This window comes from Oryx dammah, unplaced genomic scaffold, assembly GCF_014754425.2.
Source record: "Oryx dammah isolate SB20612 unplaced genomic scaffold, SCBI_Odam_1.1 HiC_scaffold_7, whole genome shotgun sequence".
NCBI lineage: Eukaryota > Metazoa > Chordata > Mammalia > Artiodactyla > Bovidae > Oryx > Oryx dammah.
This window is the reverse complement of record NW_024070191.1, coordinates 40,608,534-40,631,257: the sequence shown is the minus strand read 5'-3', so window position 1 is coordinate 40,631,257 and position 22,724 is coordinate 40,608,534. Positions and strand designations below refer to the sequence as shown.

The 22,724-nt window shown below is 44.8% G+C and overlaps 2 protein-coding genes across 4 annotated transcripts in view; one reads left to right on the top strand and one right to left on the bottom strand.

Moving 5' to 3' along the window:
• The window catches only part of NKIRAS1 (NFKB inhibitor interacting Ras like 1), a 20,345-nt gene extending 9,075 nt beyond the window's left edge, over positions 1 to 11,270 (bottom strand). Inside the window, exons 1-2 of one of the 2 annotated variants that reach the window (XM_040243304.1) lie at positions 10,995 to 11,270; positions 2,371 to 2,481 (exon numbers count right to left, since the gene is read on the bottom strand). In XM_040243304.1, the coding sequence (XP_040099238.1) occupies positions 2,371 to 2,481; positions 10,995 to 11,157 (274 nt within the window). In that variant the 5' untranslated portion in view covers positions 11,158 to 11,270. Of the gene's footprint in view, positions 1 to 2,370; positions 2,482 to 10,990 lie in introns of both variants that reach the window. The other variant, XM_040243305.1, reaches the window with a different exon arrangement.
• Positions 11,177 to 15,168, top strand: RPL15 (ribosomal protein L15). Of its 2 annotated transcripts, none has more exons than XM_040243306.1 (4): positions 11,177 to 11,276; positions 11,687 to 11,869; positions 11,970 to 12,106; positions 13,309 to 15,168. In XM_040243306.1, exons 2-4 carry the CDS (start codon positions 11,698 to 11,700, stop codon positions 13,612 to 13,614), a joined length of 615 nt encoding a protein of 204 aa, XP_040099240.1. In that variant the 5' UTR covers positions 11,177 to 11,276; positions 11,687 to 11,697; the 3' UTR covers positions 13,615 to 15,168. The 2 variants fall into 2 exon arrangements, with proteins under 2 accessions (XP_040099240.1, XP_040099241.1); XM_040243307.1 differs by having other exon boundaries at positions 11,214 to 11,392.
• Positions 15,169 to 22,724: the final 7,556 nt, after the last annotated feature.

Sequence of the window (22,724 nt, the reverse complement as noted above, 5' to 3'; positions counted from 1 at the left end):
CAACAGGCCCAGAGGACGCCGGGTCCCAGAAGGGCTCAGCAAAAAGTGTGTGTGTGTGTGTGCACGCGTGTGGTGGTGGGTTATCTGATACAGCAGACCTCACAGAAAACAGAAACATCTGGACATGCATAAGAATTAGGAAAAGGTATAAACAAAACTGAAGAAATGATCAACAGGGCAAACGTTAGCCTCCATAAACAGAAAAAGGAAGGAAGGGGACACGGGGCATGACACTGCTCAGCTGAGAACACCCACGGTGTCAGCAGCTCAAAGTGGGGTCTGCCAGAGATCCCTCGAGGCCTCCTTCCAGGGAACCCACACGGGCCAAGGGTCAGACACGAGTGAGCAACCAAACACAACAACACGGGCAAAACCTCTTTCGTAACAATACTAAGGTGTTCACCTTTTGCACTATGTTGACATTTGCTGATGATGCAAAAGTAACGGTGGGTAAAACCAGTGTTGGCTTAGTACAAATTCAGGCAGGGGCACCAACAGTGTTAGTGGCTGAATTCCTCACCACCTCCTACTGCAGTTTAAAAAGAAAAAGTCAATTGCATTTAAGAATATCCTTGATAAAGCAGGAAAAATTACCAGATTTATTAAATCCCAATCTTTGAGTATGTATCTTTATCTTTTCAATATTCTATGTGATTAATGGGAAGTCTGCATTAAGTATTTCACTTAATCAATAATTGTGACTGGAGGAAAAGTTCTTGTGTCCGAGTTGCAAGCTGAACTAGGCTTTTTTTTTTTTTTAAAGAAATGACACACAAAAAAATGATGAATAAACGGAGTCTATCGTTTCAAGGAAAATAACTGACAGTATGTGTGGTTAACGATAAAATTTGTGAGCTTTCAAGCATAAAGGAGAATTCTATCCATTGGCATAAACTTGATAGCCTCCCAACAGCAATGACATTGGTGATGACATTAACAAATGTTATTCGGAAAATCAGTATTTTCCAAATGACCCATTCACGATAAAAAACCATGCTTGGGTAAAAAACCCATTTGATGTGCAAGACAGATCAATGTGACTTTAATGTAATACAAGCTCACTGATGTGGTTTCAGGGTTCACACTGCATAACCATCAATGACTGAGTTTTAGTGAAATATCAAAGCAAATCCTGAACTATCTGCAAAGCTATTAAAATACTCCTATCTTTTTCAACCACATACTTGGGTGAGGCCAGATGTTCTTCACGTATTTCAACTAAAACAACACACAACAGCAGGCTGAATACAGACACAATCCAGCCGCCTTCTACTAGGCTGGACATTCGATTTTCAGAAATGTAAATCAACAATCATCTTCTCACTAAATTGTTTTTGAAAATATAATTATTTTTCATAAAAATCTGTTCCCTTAGCATGTAATAAATTTACTGTTCTTACTTTCAGTAGTACATTTAAAATTTTCCTCAGTTTTAATTTCTAATGTAATAGAAATGTCGTTTAAGACATAGCCTACATAAACAAGCTGTGGGGGTTTTGACAGGATAAAGGAATTCCTTTTTCCCCCTTGGGCATAATTTGTTTTTTTGTACAAATTAGATTCTGAGGGTAAAAATTTCACAACTGTTAATGCAGCATTTATGACAGGTGCTATGGTTTTGGGGAAATCAAAATGTTTTCGGAATTTCTGACACAGGCATCATAATAAAAAACGAATGTGGAGTTAACTAAAGTTGTTAAATATTATTTTGGGAAGGTAGAATCAGAGCTCATCAAAATGGTTAATAAAAATAAGATAGAAATGTGCTCCAGGGTTCTTGCCACTGACAAACACTTCAAAGATCCATGATTCTTCCTAAGAGAAGCCTCATTTCATTCTGCTATGTCTGTGACCTCCTTAAGGCCAGAGAGGCCTCATCATAGCCTGGATCACAGAGGAAGTACAGAACAATTTTTAACTCAATGAATGGATAAATGAATGAGATAATCCAATTCAAAAAGTAGGTCATACTGCAGCAAACAGCTGTCTCTTCCATTCTTAAAACCCATTCAGCGGTATTGCAAAGTTGTGTATGAAATGAGAATGAGAGATCAATGTATCCTGAAGTCAGTGAGTCTGTGACTCCAAGACTGCTGTTCATGATGTAAATAATCTACTGGAAACCACAGACAACCCTGTCTTGCCTGTTGTAACTCCTGTTTTAACAGAGTAAGTGCGAGCACTCTTGAATGTCGACAATATAGAAACATTTTCTCCTTGCCCCGACATCCCCCTTCCATCTATGTCAACTTCTGCAACCCTCCCGGTCCCTCTAGACAACACCTCACCCATCTCTAGGTCAGCGTGGCCAACCAAAGATCCCAACCAGTTCCCAGAGCCTACAGAGAAACTAGAGAAAAAAAATCTTACCAATAGTATGGTTCCCATAAAGGAGCTGCTCCAAAATCGCCGTCTTCCCCACAGACAGCAAGCCACAGACCACCACCTTACAGCCTTTCCCCATCTTCTCTTCAGAGATGGCTGTGAAGAGAAGAGAAGGTCTTTAAAAGAAAAAAGTCCTTTTCTTTTTCTATGTTTAAATGTAATCAGTGATATGTACACAGGGGGATAATACAGAGTAACATTTATTCTTCCAAACCCCATTCCCTGGTTCCCACATGCTCCCTTAGAGCAATCAGTGCTATGGTTCCGTAAATATCCCTGCAGAGGTAACCTAGAGAAACGCAAGAATACACGTATAAACACGCTTGTTTTCAAACAGAATAGAGACATCTTATAAAAAGACTATTTCAATATTAATTAAAGTCTACAGCAATCCAAACAGAATCGTAGATAAATCCAATCCTTGAAAGACTGCCTACTCATCAGTCTACCTGGAGAAACAAGCATTTAAGTAAAACTTTAAGGAGCCATGAAGATAAAAATTTGGATAGAGAATGGACATCTTTTTTTGAAAGAAGCATTAACACCATCAATGCCAATGTTAAGTCTTTTCTCAGGATAGTGAGACACTGGATTTGGGGCTGTCTTAGTCACAATTCTTTCTGAGTCACGGTTCTTCATGCTAGAAAAATTGCTCAGGCACTTTAAACCAAAAGAAAAGGAAAACTCCTTCCTCTTTGCTTCCTCACATATCCAAGGAAGAGAGAGATCAGGTAACATTTTATTGAATTTTCTTCAAGGTGTTTTTTTTTTTTATCTTCCAGAAGGCAAGGTAACAGAAGACAAGGCAGAAACAGAAAAAAGACTCATTAACTACAACAAAATAGCCTGCTGAGAGGATTCAGATTCCCACACTGCCTTTTGTCACCTTCCAACACAAACCTTAAGCATCATGTCCTCCAGTTCTCTTACCTAGAAGTGTGGAGGGGCTCCCCAGGGGGGTCCGTGGTAAAGAACCCACTTGCCACCGTAGGAGACGTGGGTTCAATCCCTGGGTTGGGAAGATCCCCTGGAGCAGGAAATGCAACCTACTCCAGTATCCCTGCCTGGGAAATTCCACAGACAGAGAAACCTAGAGGGATAAAGTCCACGGGGTCACAAGAGTTGGACATGACTGAGGGACTAAAACAGAAGTGTGGAACATGCGGTAACTCTGACTTAAAAGGGATGCCACAACTCCTTCAAGGCAGAAAACAGCAAAAATGTTCAAATAAGCATCCGCTAAGAGAGACCTGCAGACAGCTTTCTGTATGCGCATGTCGCACATCACTCGTTTTTAACCAAGATCTAAAACACTAAGCGAAAAAGAACTTTCCATCAGCCTTCTCTACTTTCTCAGAGTCTGTGATTCTTTTAAACTGAGGTATAGCTGATTTCCTCGGGGTTTCCCAAGTGGCACTCGTGGTAAAGAATCTGCCTGACAATGTAGGAGACACGAGAGATGAGGGTTCAATCCCTGAGTCAGGAAGATCCCTCTGTGGTATTCTTGCCTGGGAAATTCCACGCAGAGAGCCTGGCAGGCTACAGTCCACAGGGCTGCAGAGTCAGACCCAAGCGGGCACGCACAAAGCACACAACTGATTTCCAGTATTAGTTTCAAGTGTACAAAGTGACTCGAAATTTTTATGGATTACCCTCCATTAACAGTTACTATGAACTATTGGCTATATTCCCTGTATGTACAATATATCCTTTGAGATTATATGTATGTGACTTGTATAACAGTTGTTCCTCTTAATCCCCTCCTCCTGCATTGGCCCCTCCCGCTTCCTTCTCCCCATGGCAACCACTAGCTTGTCGTCTGGATCTGTGAGTTCACGTCTTTCCTGTTACGCTCACTAGTCTGTTTTTTTTTTTTTTTTTTAATTCCACATGTAAGTGGTAACATACAGTATTTGCCCTCGTCTCTTATACGCTCCAGGTCCACCCGTGTTGTGGTAAACGGCAAAATGCCATTCTTTTTATGGCTGAGTAATATTCCATCGTGTGTGCGCGTATTCCATCGTGTGTGCGCATACCGTGTCTACTTTATCCATCCACCTGTGGGTGACCGCTTTGGTTGCTTCCGTATTTCGTTCGTTGTAAATAACAGTGAACGTTGTGGCATATGTACCTTTTCAAATGCGTGGTTTTGGTTTCTTAGGCTGTAAACCCAGGAGTGGCAATGCTGGCTCATTTGCTAGTTCTTAGTTCTTTGAGAAGCCGCTAGGCTGTTCTCCACAGAGGCTGCACCAATTTACCTTCCCATCAGCAGTGTAGGAGGGCCCTTTTCTCCAGTTCCTCACCAGCACGTGCTATTCGGAGACCTCCTGAAGACAGCCATGCTGACAGATAAGAGGTGCTCTCTCACTGGGGTTCTGATTCGCGTTTCTCTGATGATGAATGACGCTGAGCATCTTTCCATGTGCCTATTGGCCACCTGTATGTCTTCTTTGAAAAACTGGCTATTCAGATCTGTCACTCATTTTTACATTGGATTGTTTGGGTTTTTTGATAATGAATTGTTATATTTTGGATATTAACCCTTATCAATCATATTATTTGCAAATATTTTCTCCCATTCAGTGCGTTTTCATTTTGTCAGTGGTTTTCTTTGCTGAGCAGAATCTTTCAGATTTAAACAGGTGCCATTTGTTTATGTTTGCTCTTGTTTCCTTTGCCTTAGGAAACAGATTCAAACATTGTTAAAATTTATGTCAGAGCGTTCTGCCTATGTTTTCTACGAGTTTTATAGTTTTCAATCTTGCATCTTTAGTCTGTTTAGAGTTTTTGTATATTGTGCTAGGGAATGTTTTAATTTCACTCTATTATATGCAACTGTCCAGTTTTCCCAGCACCACTTACTGAAGAAACTTTTTTCCCCTCCATTGTATATATTCTTTCCTTTGTCATAGATTGTCAAAGTCTACAACTATGTATAACCCAAGTCAGCCACAATACGACTCACATGAAAAGTTTTAAAGCTGCTATTATTATAGTGCAGTAATAACACAGTGCTCATTTCCAGAGCAGTATGTTACATTTTACCAGCAGACAAATCATCACCACTTAAGTGATAGAACCATTATTTCTTAGGTGGCATGCTCGCAATCTTTCTGAGAAATCTTCCCAAGAATATTTATCACCTATTTCCAGGAGAACCACTTCTCTTAGGGGACTTTCTTTTCAGTTTCAGAGTACTTGCAGCAGGAAAATTCTCAGTCTATCTTTATAAGGGCAGGGTTCAGTGTAACACTAGTCATCTATGGTATGGTACCACCTATGGCAGCAGCTATGGCCTATATTAAAAGGTTTTCTACAGATCCTTCTGAATTTGTGATTAATGTCATTTCCTTTATCATAGGATTCTACCCCCTCTCCACATTGTGGTCTTCTGTAAGTTATACTACTGAATCTTTCTTTCAAAGGGTTTTTAATATTAGTTAAAATTTGGGACTTCCCTGGCGGTCTAGTGGTGAAGACTCTGTGCTCCCAAAGCAGGAGCCATGGGCTCGATCCTGGGTCAGGGAACTAGAACCCACACGCCACAACTAAAGATCCCACGTACTGCAACTAAGAGCTGGTGCAGCCAAATAAATTTTTTTAATGGGATTTGCATGCCAAGTGAGAATTATTAAAAATAATAATAGTTAAAATTTAAAGACAGTTGCCATCTAACTATGAGAGAAGAGAACAGGAAAGTGATGGCAGCACAAACTAACTGCTGTCAGAAAGGTTGCCGTTGGAATCTAAATTCTGATTTTTCTACTGTTTTCTATTGTTACTTCCCTTCCTCCAAAACATCTCAGCCCCACAGAATTTGTAAATACCAATCCTCACTTCTTCTCCCTTTACTGTTCAATCAAAAAAGTCCCCCATTACCACATACTATACCAACCTTCAAAAAAAATTCCAGTGCTTTAAAAGGGTAGGTACGTACTGTAGTTGGGGGAAGCTGCTGTTTTAAGAAAAAAAAAAAGCCCAATGATTACCAACAACAGACTCTGTGAAAGGGAGGCGGGTACGAGTGCTAGGGACTGTAGAAAACTGAAAAAATGCTGAAATCAACAGACTCCTGAGAAATCCAGAAGTCAAATATTCCTGAGACTCTTTGGAGAGAAATCCAGAAGTCAAATATTCCTGAGACTCTTTGGAAGTAGTCTTAATTATCTGCTTTAAAAGTGGTATACTGCAATTGTACTTTGATCCCTTGTGACTGGCAGATAAAGTATGTTAAAAATATGCATTATTTTGTATTTGTGTATAAGAAATTGCAGGAGTTAGTTACTTCATTACCTCAGAGGAAACTTCATCAAGGGCAAACAGCAAAAGGAACTGAAAAAGAGGTGATTCAAACACTAGATAAGGATTTTAAGGTTTTTTAGGAAAGAGAGAAGGAAAGAAAGAAAACAGAACAGACTATGGTAAATATTTTATACCACCAAAAGGAAAACAAAGATGAGAGTGTGATTCCTTAAAACACACCTGAGCCGTTCTAGGTTCTTAGTTGTCTTCACGTGGAAAACAATAACACTACATAAACCCAAAGATCAGTGCCCTGCTTTACCATCAGATAAAAAATATGAATTCTGAGGCACAAGCTACTGTGTGTAAAATAAGTAAGTCATAAGGCTACACTGTACAGCACAGGGAATATAGCCAAATATAATTTAAAACTGCAAATCACTGTTGTACATCTGAAACTCTGGTGGGGTCGCCAAGAGTCGGACAGGACTGAGCGACTTCACTTTCACTTTTCACTTTCATGCATTGGAGAAGGAAATGGCAACCCACTCCAGTGTTCTTGCCTGGAGAATCCCAGGGACGGGGGAGCCTGGTGGGCTGCCGTCTATGGGGTCGCACAGAGTCAGACACAACTGAAGCGACTTAGCAGCAGCAGCAGCATATAATATTGTACATCAACCATGCCTCTATAAAATTCATTTCTTAAAAGTATGAATCCTTCAAAAAAATTAACATCTAAGGTAGGATTCTGAATGAATAACATTAAACACACACAAAAACACTTCATTTTTTATGCATGATCATGATGGCAGGGACTCTCATGACGTACAAAGAAACTGTTCTCACACTTATTTATATACACTCATATTTACAAACAAAAATTACTAAAAGCTCAGTTCTCTAAGCATTATAATATTTCATAATTCCCCAAACATAATAGATATGCACCATTTCCTTCCAAATATAAAAGGAGGTCATCTTCAATGCCCTAAATGGGCCGGGAGTCACAGGAAGAGACGGGGTGGCCAAGCCGCTTACCAAAACCAGGTTTTGAAAGTCTGAGAGGCTCCAGAGTAGACAGCTGACCTCGAAGGCTCCTTCTAACGCTCTGAAGTTACGAGCCCGGAAACTACTTACCCAGAAACCACGTCAACACGAGGTTAACACCAAAAGCGGTAGCTAAGGATGCTTGTACAGTTCCTACCCTAAGAAACTGCTGGACAATAAAATTCAATCTGGGATCTATGCATCCCTGATACTCTGATGGATTAATAAATGACTAAGAAAATATGCTTAACAGACAAAATCCGATACAGTCTTAAATACATATTGGTTTGCCTTCCAGGCTAATCAATAACGTGGTTAGAGAATAAAAATGTGATCTAATCCATTCTGTTGAAAATAAAGCCCTGTCAGTATTCTCTTTGAAGAGCCATCAGAGACAGCTGACAACCTGAAATTGTGAGTACCGCTGTTTTAAGGAAATCATTCTAGTTTTAAAGTAAAAGACAACTTTTTTTATGCAACTGGAAAAATATTAACACTGAAACACTGTTGACTTCATAAAGAGATGTTATGGATCTTCTCATGTAAGCATAGCAGGAGGAAAATTTCTACTCCTGTGCATTGGTTTATGTAAACATAATGGATTGTGTGCAGTACTTCCACTTACCCATATATGAATACATTTTACTTACATAAATATATATTAAGAGTTTTGCAAACAACATTACACATAGTAAATACAATAAGCACACTCCAGTTTACCATTCTTCTACTCATTCAGTAAATATTTACTGAGTGATTATCATAATGACAAGCACTAGGGATAAAGCAGAGGGCAAAACCAGAAATGATCACTGCCCTCAGAAATTTCAAAATCAATTGAAAATACCAACCCAAATCTTGCAAAATTACTACAAGACATTGCAAATTAAGAAACAAAACTGCAAAACCTAATTAAGAAATTAGCAGTCATTAATCACATGGTTTTTCCAGTGGTCATGTATGGATGTGAGAGTTGGACTGTGAAGAAGGCTGAGCGCTGAAGAATTGATGCTTTTGAACTGTGGTGTTGGAGAAGACTCTTGAGAGTCCCTTGGACTGCAAGGAGATCCAACCAGTCCATTCTGAAGGAGATCAGCCCTGGGATTTCTTTGGAGGGAATGATGCTAAAGCTGAAACTCCAGTACTTTCCCACCTCATGCGAAGAGTTGACTCATTGGAAAAGACTCTGATGCTGGGAGGGATTGGGGGCAGGAGGAGAAGGGGACGACCGAGGATGAGATGGCTGGATGGCATCACTGACTCGATGGACGTGAGTTTGAGTGAACTCCGGGAGTTGGTGATGGACAGGGAGGCCTGGCGTGCTGCGACTCATGGGGTCACAAAGAGTCAGACATGACTGAGCGACTGAACTGAACTGAACCACATTGCCAGAATCCTCTTTCCAAATGATGATTCCAACTTTGCAATCAATAGTTCTTGACTAATCTTTCTCACACCCCACATCTGATCAATAAACCTTCTACCTTTGGAATGCATCCATGGCTGGACCAGTTAGCACCTCCATCACTAATGAAGTAGCCCAAGGCACCATCTTCTCTCACGCGGTCTCTCAAAGATGCCCGTGTCATATTCCCCAAATCCGTGAGTACTCTACTTTACATGGACTTCTAGGTTACAAAACTTCTGAGGTTGTGACTAAATTAAGAACCTGAGAGGGGGAGATCACCCCGGATTATCTGAGTGGACCCAACATCACCACAAGTGTCTTTACAAGGAGGGACCAGAGGGTCAGAAAGAGAGACAGAGATTTGAAGATGCGACAATGCTGGTTTTGCCAATGAAGGAGTAAGGAGCCAAGGAACGCAGGTGGCCTTTAGAAGCTGGAAAAGAAAGGAAATGGATTCTCCCCTAGAGCCTCTAAAAGAAAACACAGCCCCAAGAGACAGCCCGACTTTAGCCTAGTGAGATTTCTGACCTACAGAACCATAAGACAACAAATGTGTACCGTTTTAAGTCTGTAAAGTTGCTGTAATTTGTTTCAGCAACAATAGGAAAATGAATACAACTTCCTAACTGGCCACTTTTTCCTTTCTTCCTTTTAGCCTCAAATGATCTTTTCTTTTTTTGGCTGCGCTTGCTTGTGGGATCTTTTAATAATTCCCCCCAGTCAGGGACTGAGCCCGGGCCATAGCACTGAAAGCAGTGCAGAGCCAGAGAATTCCCCCAAACGATCCTTTTAAAATGTAGGTCACATGAAGCCACCCTTCTGCTCAAACCCTTCCAGCGGTTTCCAATCTCAGAAAGTCTGCAAACCCACAATCCTCATAAGAACCTCCACCTCTTTGATGTCGCTTGCTAGTTTCCCCTGTGGCTCGATTCCAGCCACACGGCTGTTCTATTAACGCAGGTACTCGCCAGCTTGGCACTGTTCCCTCTGACTGAGATCAGGCCCGGGGCTCAAGCTTTTCCTCAAATGTCACCCTGAAGATTCTGGCCGAAATTTCTACCCCCATCCCAATACTCCCCACCGCTTCGCTCCCGTCAACGCCTGTCCTTAGCACTTAACACAGAACACAATATATGTATGTTGATTGCCCTATTCCAAGAAGCTAGAATCTTTGCCACGACCCCAGCCACCTTCCCAGCAGCAGGGCGCACACGACGCACTTCATAAATCAAAGTCCCTGTCAGGGCTTTTACAAGGGTACCACTGCAACTAGGGAAGAAAACAAGCAAGATCGGAAATGGGTCTGGAAACTAACCAAACCTATTAATTTAGACGACAAAGGAGTCTCCTACACCTTCGCCCCATTTCAACTTAGAATGTGTAAAAGAGTTAAACCACTTCATTTCTAAAATGAAAATACTCTGGAGGTGCCAAAACAAAAAGAAAGAAAGAAAGAAAGAAAAAAGCCAGTATATAAACTGTCAATGAAGAACGCAACACAAAAGGTCTGCATTTTCTCAGCTTTCCCCCACCCCCGAAAACGCTCGCACCTGCCGACCAGATTGTGGCATATAAATAGGTTAAAAAAAAAAAAAAAAACCCAAACCCGTGGTTCTGACGGAGCAAACCCAGGGCCAGACCTGCACGCAGGAAAAGCGCCACCCGGGCGGGCCCCGTCCCCGCCCCGCGCCCCCGCAACCCCATCTGGAGGAAACCCCTCAGAGCGGGGTCTGCGACCCCAGCTGCTCCGGGAGGGGCGAGGCCGCCGCCGCGAAGCCCCCGCGCCTCCAGCGGCCCACCTGGCGGGACCCCCCGGCCTGTGCGCGCGTCCGTCCAGGGAGAGGGGGCGCCCGCAGCCCCCGCAAGCCCGCCCGGGAGCGCCGCGGCCCCGCGAGCCCCGCCCCCAACCTGCCTCTCAGCCGCAGACGCTCGGCTGCCCGAACCTCGCCGCGGACGCTCGCCGCCGGCTCGGAGGCGCGCGTCCCGGGCAGCAGGGGGCGGGACTCTGAGGCAGGTCGCGCCCAATCCTGGCCGAACTCCGCCCATCGGCTCGCTGCCGGAACTACACATCCCATGAGGCCCTGCGCCACCGCCGCTTTCCACCGGAAGGTGGCTCGCTGTCGTGGGGGGGGCGGAGCGCCAAAGGGATTGTGGGAGAAAGGTTCAATCCTTTCCGTCAGGCGGCAGCCATCAGGTAGGCAGCGTCAGGATATTCGCCGCTTCATCCGCCGCCGATCTCCCTTCACGTCGGCCATCCAGGCTTGGGGACCCTGCGTCCTGGGAGTTTCTCCTGCTCTCTGCGCGGCGCGGGTTCGATTGAGACGCGGGGCAGCGCGGGCGCGGAAAGACAGCCCCCCGGAGCGGGCTGGGGGGGTGCGGTGATGGCGGCGCGGACCCGACCTGGGCCCGGGGCGCGGAGGAGAGGGACGCGCGGGGGCTGAGGTGCGGGCAGCCGGGCCTCGGGCGTCCGAAAGCGAGGCCGGCGGGCCGGGAGGACTGGGCGTCTTGACCCGCGCCGCGCCATCACCGCGCCTGCCTGGTGTCGGCGGGCGGTGAGCCGGGCGGCTGCCCACGGCGCGCGTGCTGACACCCGCGTGTCCCCAGGGTGAGCCGACATGGGCGCCTACAAGTACATCCAGGAGCTGTGGAGGAAGAAGCAGTCGGACGTGATGCGCTTCCTGCTGCGGGTGCGCTGCTGGCAGTACCGCCAGCTCTCGGCGCTGCACCGCGCCCCGCGCCCCACCCGGCCCGACAAGGCGCGCAGGCTGGGCTACAAGGCCAAACAAGGTGAGGGGCCCGCGGGGCGGGGGGCGCGCCTGGGGTGGCGGCGTGGGAAACCCGTCCCGAGGCCTCCACCCTCACGCCTCCCTGTCCTCCACTCAAACAGGCTATGTCATATACCGGATCCGTGTGCGCCGCGGGGGCCGCAAACGCCCAGTTCCTAAGGGTGCCACCTACGGCAAGCCTGTGCACCATGGTGTCAACCAGCTCAAGTTCGCTCGAAGCCTGCAGTCGGTTGCGGAGGTAAGAGGCTTTTTGAGTGGCGCGCGTGTTGGTCACCTCCTGGAGGTGATGGAGAAGGATCTGGGCCGCTGTTCGGTGGTTCATTTGTACCTAGGTGAGCCCTGTTGTGTTTGAAATGTGGCTTGGTGATTTTTATTCTTGCTAACCTCAGTAAATCTTTTCCAACCCCTACTTAGGGAAAAAAGTGCAAGACCTTTATAGATGCAGTATTTTTTTTAAAGACAACTCTCCATCAACGTTTAAATTGGACAGATGGGGAGATAAAGCCTTTTGTAAGGGGAAGAGAAATACATAACATTGTGTTGGGTGTCATCCAGTTTGGTTTGTAATGATGGAATTCCCCTTTTCTAACACATAAACAGGTGGAATTAGGTTCTGACATGATACAGAAAAGGGTTTCTTGCCCATCTCCCCCACCGTCCTCTCAGCTTAAGTGGTAAAGAATCTGCCTACAGTGCAGAAGATGCAAGTTCGATCCTTGGGAAGGGAAGGTTCCCTGGAGGATGAAATGGCAACCCTCTCCAGTATTCTTGCCTGAAAAATCCCATGGACGGAGGAACCTGGTGGGCTACAGTCCATGGGATCAGTAAGCACAGACATGCAGTCAAGTTGAGTTGCTACCAGAATTTAGTTTTCATTTGGGAATCTCTCATAGGTCATATAAATTAATGTGAACCTGTGGAGCCTAAAACTTTTAAAGGGCAATTGAACATCTTAAAGAGGAAGTCTCCCCAGGTGTTACTGGTTATGAATTGTCTTTCTTGGTTAGTAAATTAAGCTATGCCCTGTTGAAGAGGTTGGCCAACATGGGCCTGTTGCCTTCCATAAGCTAAAAGTATTTTGTTTTCAAAGAAAAGGCATAGAAGACCAGAAGAGACCTTTGTAGCCTTCAGAATTCTCTTAAGTTTGGTAACCCTTCTGTTGTACTAGAAAAGTGCAGGGTTCCAGAATACTAAGTTTGGTTAGCTAGATAATCATATTCACACCTTAATTGGCAAGAAGGTAGTAAGAGAAAGGTTTCAAATAAGCATGTTTGTGTTATTTTCTAGTAAGTCATCTTCTACTTGGGGTCCCAGCCTGTGGGGAGATGCTATTTGAGTAGTTTAAGTCAGAAGCTTTAGTCTCTCGTGTAGTGAATTGCTGTCTGATTTGTTACTGGGATGTGTGGAAGGCTGACCTTGGGCCTTTGTTTCCTGTCCTAGGAGCGTGCTGGCCGCCACTGTGGGGCCCTGAGGGTCCTGAATTCCTACTGGGTTGGTGAAGATTCTACGTACAAATTCTTTGAGGTTATCCTCATTGATCCATTCCATAAAGCTATCAGAAGAAACCCTGACACCCAGTGGATCACCAAACCAGTCCACAAGCACAGGGAGATGCGGGGGCTGACATCTGCCGGCAGAAAGAGCCGCGGCCTGGGCAAGGGCCACAAGTTCCACCACACTATTGGTGGCTCTCGCCGTGCAGCGTGGAGAAGGCGCAATACTCTCCAGCTCCACCGCTACCGCTAATATACGTAATGTTTGTAAAGTTCTTACCTAATAAACAATTTAGGACGTTCTTGTCTGCTTAAAAGTGTTTTTTAATTTGTTTGTTAAAACTAGTTGTCTGCAGATTGCCTCATTGAATGCATTGTCAAATTATGAAAGTTAAAGTGCAATAATGTTTGAAGACTTATTGAAGTTAACTTACACATATAAAGTGTATATGAAGTGATGGTGTATCTTGTTTTTAATAAGGGAAATGCCTTTGTTTTTGCTTTATTAGGGAGTTGATGTGTGTTTAAAATACTGTTTGGTACAATAGGTGTAAAATTCTGTAAAAGGAGTGCAGAAACTTAACCCTGTAGATTTGTTGATGCATGTGGTGAGACCTGCGATTTTATTGGGGTGATGCAATGCTCTGCAGTTTTATGGAGTTTGGCAGGGACAGCGTTTTCACTTGGGTTTTCATTGGCAATGTGAAGGGTGTCCTGATCCTTTTTCGTGATCATATGCAGAAAAATAACGAAATTTTTGACTAGGGCCCACATTTAGGCTTAATCTAATACTACATTTGTGTAACTTCTGCTTCTGAAAAGCAAAAAGTAATCCCACCATTTTTAAGAGAATTGAATAGACCTGTTGCAAGAGGGTTCTGACAAATGAATCAAATCCTGGTTTACCTAAATTAAATTGCCTTGGCCTCCCATGGTACCACTGAAGTTCAAAAGCTCCTAGTTCAGGCTTTGGGATCTGTAGAATACTGAACTTTGTGCAAAATGGTCGTATTTACACTGGTGTCAATTAAAACTGACGGAAATTGAACATTAGATAAGTGGGTGTGTGTGTGGGGGGGGTTAATTAGCCCTAAGGTTTGTAAGGTAGTGATGTTAGGATTGGGAGCTTGGTGTTCATCAGATCCCTTTCAAGTGTAAGACGACAAGAAAAACTTGGATCAAAAAGTTCAAATGTTTTCCCTGGGATTAGTTTGTGACCATCATGAACTCTAAGCCACATTAGGGGATGGCGGAAATAGGGGTGGTTAGATTTAAAAGTGTCATAGCTAAGTGTAATCTGTTCTTTAGGGTCAAGTCACTCCATTCTTAAAAGGCTACTGAGAAAACTCAGCGTTGGTGTCCGTGCAAGTTCAGCTGGCCTCCAACTTGATGCTGTCTACAGTTCCCATCCCTGCTGAAACCAGCCTCAGTTCCAGACTGGCTGGGCCACCAGCTGTGGTTGCCCCTACCACCTCATTCTGCTCGTTCCATCATGTCTTCCTGTAGACTAGGCTTCTGTTTCCCAGGGTGGACTTGAGTGTAGGAAATACAGAAGAGGAATTACCCCAATTCTTGGCTGGCTATCTTCATAAATAGTTTGATTTTGAAATTTAATTGCTGGTTTTCTTGAACCAATTTTTTTTCTTCAAGGGTTTTTAAAAAGACCCACTTAAGTGATTTCCAGAAAACAGGCTTGCAGAACCTTTTAAGACCCAAATTCCTTCCAACTCAAAAAAATCTTAAACCATATTTTGTGTGTAGAGGTTGTTCAACTACATAATAAGAGAATAAATGTCTTAAACCAAAACAAATGGACCTTCTGTTATCTTTTGTCATTTAATACTAGTAGGCTTTAATGCAAACCAGCCTGCAAGAAGACAAAATTATGGCAGAAACAGACAATTTCAGGGGAAATGTACTTAGTTTTTCTCACACTTCTTTGGTCCTTGCATGAATTAGAAAAACTTGTTTGAAAGGTTTTTTTCCAACTGTTTGGGTTGCCACTTGGGGAGGGGAGGTCAAAGGTCGGGGTTCCCTATATTAAGATCACAGTCTGAATGGCTTCCATGGTCTTCCTTGCCCCCCACCCTGTGGTCTCACTGCCGACCTCATTCTGTAATAGCTCATCCCACTCCTGGCAGTTTCTCAGGCACTTCAGGCCCTTTCTAATGCCTGTATTACAGGAATGCTCATCAGGAAATACATGTCACCTCAGAAGCTTTCCCTGACAACCCCGTAGGTTGCACCCATTGGAAAGATCACCAGTTGGTTCGGGTATACCCCAATTGATTATTAGGATTTTCTTCAGCAGTAGGGCAGTTGGATTTTTACAACCTCAGAAGATGGAGACTTGTCATTAAGGAAGCAACTGCTCAAGGTTGCCCAGTGGCAGTCTGAATTACTAGCCTCTCAAACATTTAGTTTCGTTATGTAATACACTGACATGGCTGAAAATTCAAAAAAGACTACGATAGAAGTTTTACTGCCTCTCCAGTTCCCATTCTGGAGATAGTGTGATCAGTAGGTTTTTCCCATCAGGACGTAACTCATATAAATACAATATATATGTATTTTTTTCTGTTTTGCCCGAATGGTAGGCTATTATATACATGTTGATTTTTTTTTCGTGTAGCTATATATCTCTGAAGGTATCACTCAATGGATGTGAGTCTGAGCAAGCTCCGGGAGATGGTGAAGGATAGGGAAGCTTGGCGTGCTGCCGTCCATGGGGTCGCAAAGAGTTGGACACAACCGAGTGCGTGAACAGCAACATAATCTGAGTTTATTCTACACCAGCTCAGCAAGCTCTTCCTTGTTCTTTTTTATGAGTGCACAGTATTTGTCATATTGATGTGCCTAAGCTGTTTAATATGGCCCCTACTGATGAGTGTCTTTTTTTCCAGTCTCTTTTACAAAAAGTTTTTTGCATATATCTTCATTTATCTATAGGATTAATTCCTAGAAGCAGAGTGGCGGAGTTAATATACAGTATGTATATTACTGTATGATTCCATCTATATCACATTCTGGAAAAAGCAAAATTACAGAGACAGTAAACAGGATCAGTTTAGTCAGTCATGTCCTGAAATATTTCCTGAATATTTCCTTCCAATGAATATTCAGGACTGATTGACTAGTTTGATCTCCTTGCAGTCCCAAGGACTCTTCAGGAAGAGTCCTCTCCAACACCACAGTTCGAAAGCATCAATTCTTCGACGCTCAGCTTTCTTCACAGTCCAGCTCACATCCATACATGACCACTGGAAAAACCATAGCCTTGACTAGACGGACCTTTGTTGGTAAAGTAATGTCTCTACTTTTGAACATGCTGTCTAGGTTGGTCATAACTTTCCTTCCAAGGAGTAAGCGTCTTTTAATTTCATGGCAGCAATCACCATCTGCAGTGATTTTGGAGCCCAAAAAATAAAGTCTGACACTGTTTCCACTGTTTCCCCATCTATTTCCCATGAAGTGATGGGACCAGATGCCATGATCTTCTACTTTTATTTCTACTCTTCTGAGTGTGGCAGAAGCAAAGCCCCACACCATAGCTTTTTTCCTGGGCATACGGCTGAGCTGTTTCACCCAGTGCCCCTACTTTAGGTAGGGGTCTTAGTGACATTCTTGCCAATACATGAAAACAAATGGCACATCTCCTTCCAAGATAATCAGGAGCTGGCAAGTCAATGAAGGCCAGTGATTCTGATCTCGTGGCTACAAAATGGTAGAAAAAGCTGCTCAACCCCATCATCCTGCACGAACCAGAAAGCTTTGTTGCGTTAAGTTACTGTTAATTGCACTTTCTTATGACCGCAAAGCCTTGTTTGACGCTGAATGAATTCAGGAAGTCGAGCCTGCTTTTTATATTTGTCTGACTTTGTCTTATGGTGACCTTCTATTGTAATCCTTTGGCCATTTTTCTATTAAAATCCATACACCTTTAAGTACCATGCTATATTAAATCAGTTGTAGGGTGGCTGCTACCTTACTGTTGCTACATTGCATCATTTCTCTGCTCTTAAATTTCTTGAGGGTGACTTTACATAATGAGCTGCTCTGAGAGCTCAGTTGGTAAAGAATCCGCCTGTGATGCGGGAGATCCAGGTTAAATTCCTGGGTCAGGAAGGTGCGCTGGAGAGGAGTCAGGCTACCCACTCTAGTATTCCTGGTGGCTTAGCTGGTAAAGAATCCGCCTGCAATGCGGGAGGCCTGGGTTCGATCCCTGGGTTGGGAAGATCCCCTGGAGAAGTGAAACGCGACCCACTCCAGAATTCTGGCCTGGAGAGTTCCATGCACTGCATAATCCATGGGGTCTCAGAGAGTCGGTCACGACTGAACTACTTTCACTTCACTTCACTTATGTAGAATAAGCTCTCAAAAATTCAATTGTTTGTTTTATCCTTTCAATTCTAAGCTCTCATTCCATCTCCAAATTCTGAGATTCCTAAGGGAAATTAGGTATATTGGATCAGTCAGGTAGACTAGATTAGGCTTCAGTAACAACCTCTACATCTCAGTGGCTTAAAATTATAAAGGTTTATTTCTTGAACAAACTACATGTTCATGGAGGGCTGGTCATGGTCCTCATCTCAGAAACCAGGCTACTGGAATAGCCACTCTAGCACATCACCGGCTGTCCATGGCAAAGGGCAAAGGGCAAAGGCAAAGGGAGGGTGGTGCAGCACCCCAGCTTTCAGAGCTTTTTCTCAGGGAGTCGTCTGAAGCAAGTTCCATGGCTCTACCTGAGTTCAATGTGGGGAAGTGAGATTTCACCAGGTAAGAGAGAGAACCGACTATTTGTGAACAGTTGAGCTTTTATAAATGTCCATCATTTGGAGAAAAATACTCATTATTTGGATTTGTTCTGGAAGCATCACACAGCCTGACGTATCAGCAGTGAGGTGACATGTGACATCCATATGCCACCAGCTACGTCTTGACCACCCCACAGAGACTCACCCAAAGTGGTGGTTTTTACCCAGGAATCTTTTCTCCACCACCATCCTCCAGTTCGGCCTTGGGAATGCTGGTTGGACGTTTAGCTTGTTCATAGATTTTTAGCTGTTGTTATTCATGCTGCAGTGAAAATACTCAGTATACATATAGTTTTCAACCATTTTCATATAGGAAAAATAAACGTAGAGCCTGCTAGGAAACACTGATCAAGCTTCCTAAAAAACAAAATCTGCTGCAAAGGTGGCCTAGTTAGCCTGTACCTTTAAAACACATCATCAAAGCACTCAGATTTAATGAAGCAGCTAAAACACACAGTTCACAGCTCACACTCAAATCCTGGGAAAGGGCAATTCACTGCCCCCACCCACAGAAATCGAGTAATCATTTAATATAATTGGTATGCTAGGAACATCTGAACTCGTGTGCTTGTGATTCTCATTGTCATTTAGAGAGCGGTTCATTATTTGGCAGTCCTAGTTGGTTTATAAACAGTAATTGATGGGTAATATAATTATCTAATCACTAAACTTCTTTCTGCAGAGACCGCAAACATACTATTTAGGTTCCAGAGGTTGATTATTAGCTGAGTGAGGAAATTTCACTTATCAGAAAGGAAAATTGAAGAACTGATTATCCACAGCCCATTGGCTTCTAGGTAGCTAGATTCTGTGGGGAGGGCCTGTTAGAATCCATTGCTGTCAACACACCTAGTATAACATTGTGGCCAGAACGAAAAATGCATAAGTCCTCTGCCTTCCTCCCAGTTTAGTAGTGCTCTGATTTGTTCATTCTGGTTTCGTTTTTGTATGAGAGATGTTGGTACAATGACTGCTTACAGATTTTGCTCCTCTATGCTCCATTCTATTCTTTTCTTCTCTCTTTTTTTTTACACAGTCCGTCAGTGGAGAACTGGAGGCCTCCAGAGTCAGATCAACAAAAAAGCCTAGGGCGAGACTTCTGCTGCTGCTGCTGCTGCTGCTAAGTTGCTTCCGTCGTGTCCGACCCTATGTGACCCCATAGATGGCAGCCCACCAGGCTCTGCTGTCCCTGGGATTCTGCAGGCAAGAACACTGGAGTGGGTTGCCTATTCCTTCTCCAATGCATGAAAGTGAAAAGTGAAAGTGAAGTCGCTCAGTTGCGACCGCATGGACTGCAGCCCACCAGGCTCCTCCGTCCATGGGATTTTTCAGGCAAGAGTACTGGAGTGGGGTGCCATTGCCTTCTCTGAGGGCAAAACTAGGAAGGGCCAAACCCAAAGCTAGAAACCACCATGAAAGCTGTTAGCTGCCAACAGAAAAGCTTTACCCTTTCCTAATGGAACAGTGTAACAGTAGAAATTGATCTGTTTAGTTATGCAACAATATCATTGATTTTTTTTTTTTCTATTTGGGTGTTTTTTTTCTTTCGTTTTTTTGCCCCACCGTGCAGCGTGTGGGATTTAGTTCCCTGACCAGGGACTGAACCAGCGCCCCCTGCATTGGAATCACAGAGCCTTAACTACCGGCCCACCGGGGAAGTCCCTCATTGATTATTTTTCTGTGATTTGTAAAATACATCTGAAGTTCTGGAAATGCTTTGAGTAACAGCATTCTCATTGTTTCAAAATGGTGCCTTTGGTCTTCATGAATGTCACCAGGTGCTAGAAAAGCAGCTGCCTTTTTAAATAAAACTCTCATCTCAAGGTCTGGCAGCTTTGTAACAGATTTTAAATAGGATCAAGAGGCTGGACTAGCCGAGATTCCTTTGACTTTTGAGGGCTCTTAGTGGTCACCAAGTGATCCCTGGGTCGGGAAGACCCCTGGAGAAGGAAATGGCACCCCACTCCAGTATTCTTGCCTGGAGACTCCTGGGGACGGAGGAGCCTGGTGGGCTCTTGTCCATGGGGTCACACAGAGTCGGACACGACTGAAGCGACTGAGCATAGTGGTCACCGTGGCCACCTCTGTGACAGCCCCCCACCCAGCCCGACAACACTCTGTAGTGTCGATGGGACCAGGAGAAATTATTTAAAGAAGATTTTTATTGAATCTAGAGGGTTTAATTGGTTTGGTTCAGTCACTAACCCATGTCCGACTCGAGACCTCATGGACTGTAGCCTGCCAGGCTCCTCAGTCCATGAGATTCTCCAGACAAGAATACTGGAGTGGGTTGCCATTTCCTTCTCCAAGAAGGTTTAATTATGAGGGTTTAATTAATTAGAGGAAGGAAAGGCATATATCTAACTAGTTTTACAAGACAATTTTTTCTGGGACCCACTCTTGAGGGTTTCCCTGGTAGCTCAGTGGGTAAAAGAATCTGCCTGCAGTGCAGGAGACTCGGGTTTGATCCCTGGGTGAGGAAGATCCCCTGGTGAAGGAAATGGCCTCCAGTATTCTGGCCTGGAGAATCCCAGGGACAGAGGAGTCTGGCGGGCTACCGTCCATGGGGTTGCAAAGAGTCGGACACGACTGAGCGACTAAGCCACCACCTGCAGCCTTTGGCAGGCAGGCTTTGCTCCGCCTTGTGCGTGCACCTCTCATGATGAACGTGAGACAGCGCTGTGAGTTTGGGGGCAGCGGTTAAAGACAGGGACGCCGGAGTCAGACCGCTCGAGTTCAGCCCCTGCACTCCCATTTCCTCGACAAATCAGGGGAAGTGGCTTTGCATCTTTCCGTATAAATCCTGTCATTTGCCAAGTAGGTGAAAGTCCACCCAGGGTCAGCCAGCATTTCTCAGTGCTACCTGGGGAGAAGGAATACTCCGAGAGTCTGGGTGTCTAGTCAGACTTGGTAGAGAGAAGCATTTCTGTAGGCAAACAAAGGGGTCTATTAAGTCATGACGGCCTATGTGAAACCTCTCTTAAGAGCCGAGTCCCTTTCCCCTGACTCTGCTTTTCCCCAGGTTACCACTCATCAAATGTCGAGTCTTCCAAGTGGGCCGGGAAGAGCCCTTTTCCTGCAGGCCTCCTGCGGGTTTTCTCCTGAATTGCAGGCAGATTCTTACTGACAGCTACGAGGGAAGCCCCCACGAGTGGGTCCCAAGAGCCCTTTCTCTGCAGAGCAAAGATCTGGATTGTCGATTTATGGACCACTGATATAAAATGCTCTTATCTAAATGTTGTTAATTCTCAGTAACCCTCTAATCCTTAATAATTCCTCAGTGAGCTAACATTTCTAATATGTAAAGGGTCTTTAACTCCAGCATATAATCAACTTGGATATAAAAATAAATCCTGTGGCATCCTCAGTACAATCAGAAGAAATTTTTATACTAACATTTTTCCCTAAAGAAGCTGAACTTTGAGACAGAAGCGGATTCCAGCTCAGGAGTCCCCGTGTGTGGTTTATCACAGATGTGCGTGCTGTCCGGGAAGTGGACAGAAAGAGAGAAGCCAAGGCCCAGGGGTCTCAGTTTCACAGGGCGGGTTTCTGCCCAGTTCCACGCGGAGCGCTGGAGCGGGAGTGATGCCTCGGCGTGCATCCTGACACATGGCGGGGGACTGCACCGGCAGGTCAAGAGCTGGGGTTACCCCGGGCAAGGGGACCCAGGAGGCCAAGCGGCCCCTGTAAGTCCAGGGCGGCCTCGCTGAGGGTCACAGGCACCAGCAGGTCAAGAGCTGGGGTTACCCCGGGCAAGGCGACCCAGGAGGCCAAGAGGCCAAGTCCAGGGCGGCCTCGCTGAGGGTCACAGGCACCGGCAGGTCAAGAGCTGGGGTTACCCCGGGCAAGGCGACCCAGGAGGCCAAGCGGCCCCTGTAAGTCCAGGGCGGCCTCGCTGAGGGTCACAGGCACCCAGAAGCTGGAGGTGGGGTGGTCAGCAGCGAGAACCAGACGCCTCTGGCACAGCACCCACAACTCCACACCCAGCAACACGGGGATTCTATCGCCCCCCTCGGTAGCTGCTTTTCTTTTTGTTCTTAAAGAAAGCATTGTCATGATCAACAAGTTCTTTGCCAACATTTCAAGCATAATAAAATCAGCAAACAGTCCTGCATGAATTAACTAGCTTTGGGTGTTTTGAAGCTGTTTGTAAAAGTAACCAGTTTTAGGTAAACATTTGAATGTGGTGTTGCCACAAATGTGTTTACATTCCTGCCTCCAGTGGGGGAGTAAAATTATTTAGGTATTTAGTCTCTTGCCTGGAAAATCCATGGACGGAGGAGCCTGGAAGGCTGCAGTCCATGGGGTCTCGAAGAGTCGGACACGACTGAGCGACTTCACTTTCACTTTTCACTTTCATGCATTGGAGAAGGAAACGGCAACCCATTCCAGTGTTCTTGCCTGGAGAGTCCCAAGGACGGGGGAGCCTGGTGGGCTGCCGTCTATGGGGTCGCACAGAGTCGGACACGACTGAAGCGACTTAGCAGCAGCAGCAGCAGCAGCAGCAGCAGCAGTCTCTCCTACATACAATGAATACTTTTTTTTTAAT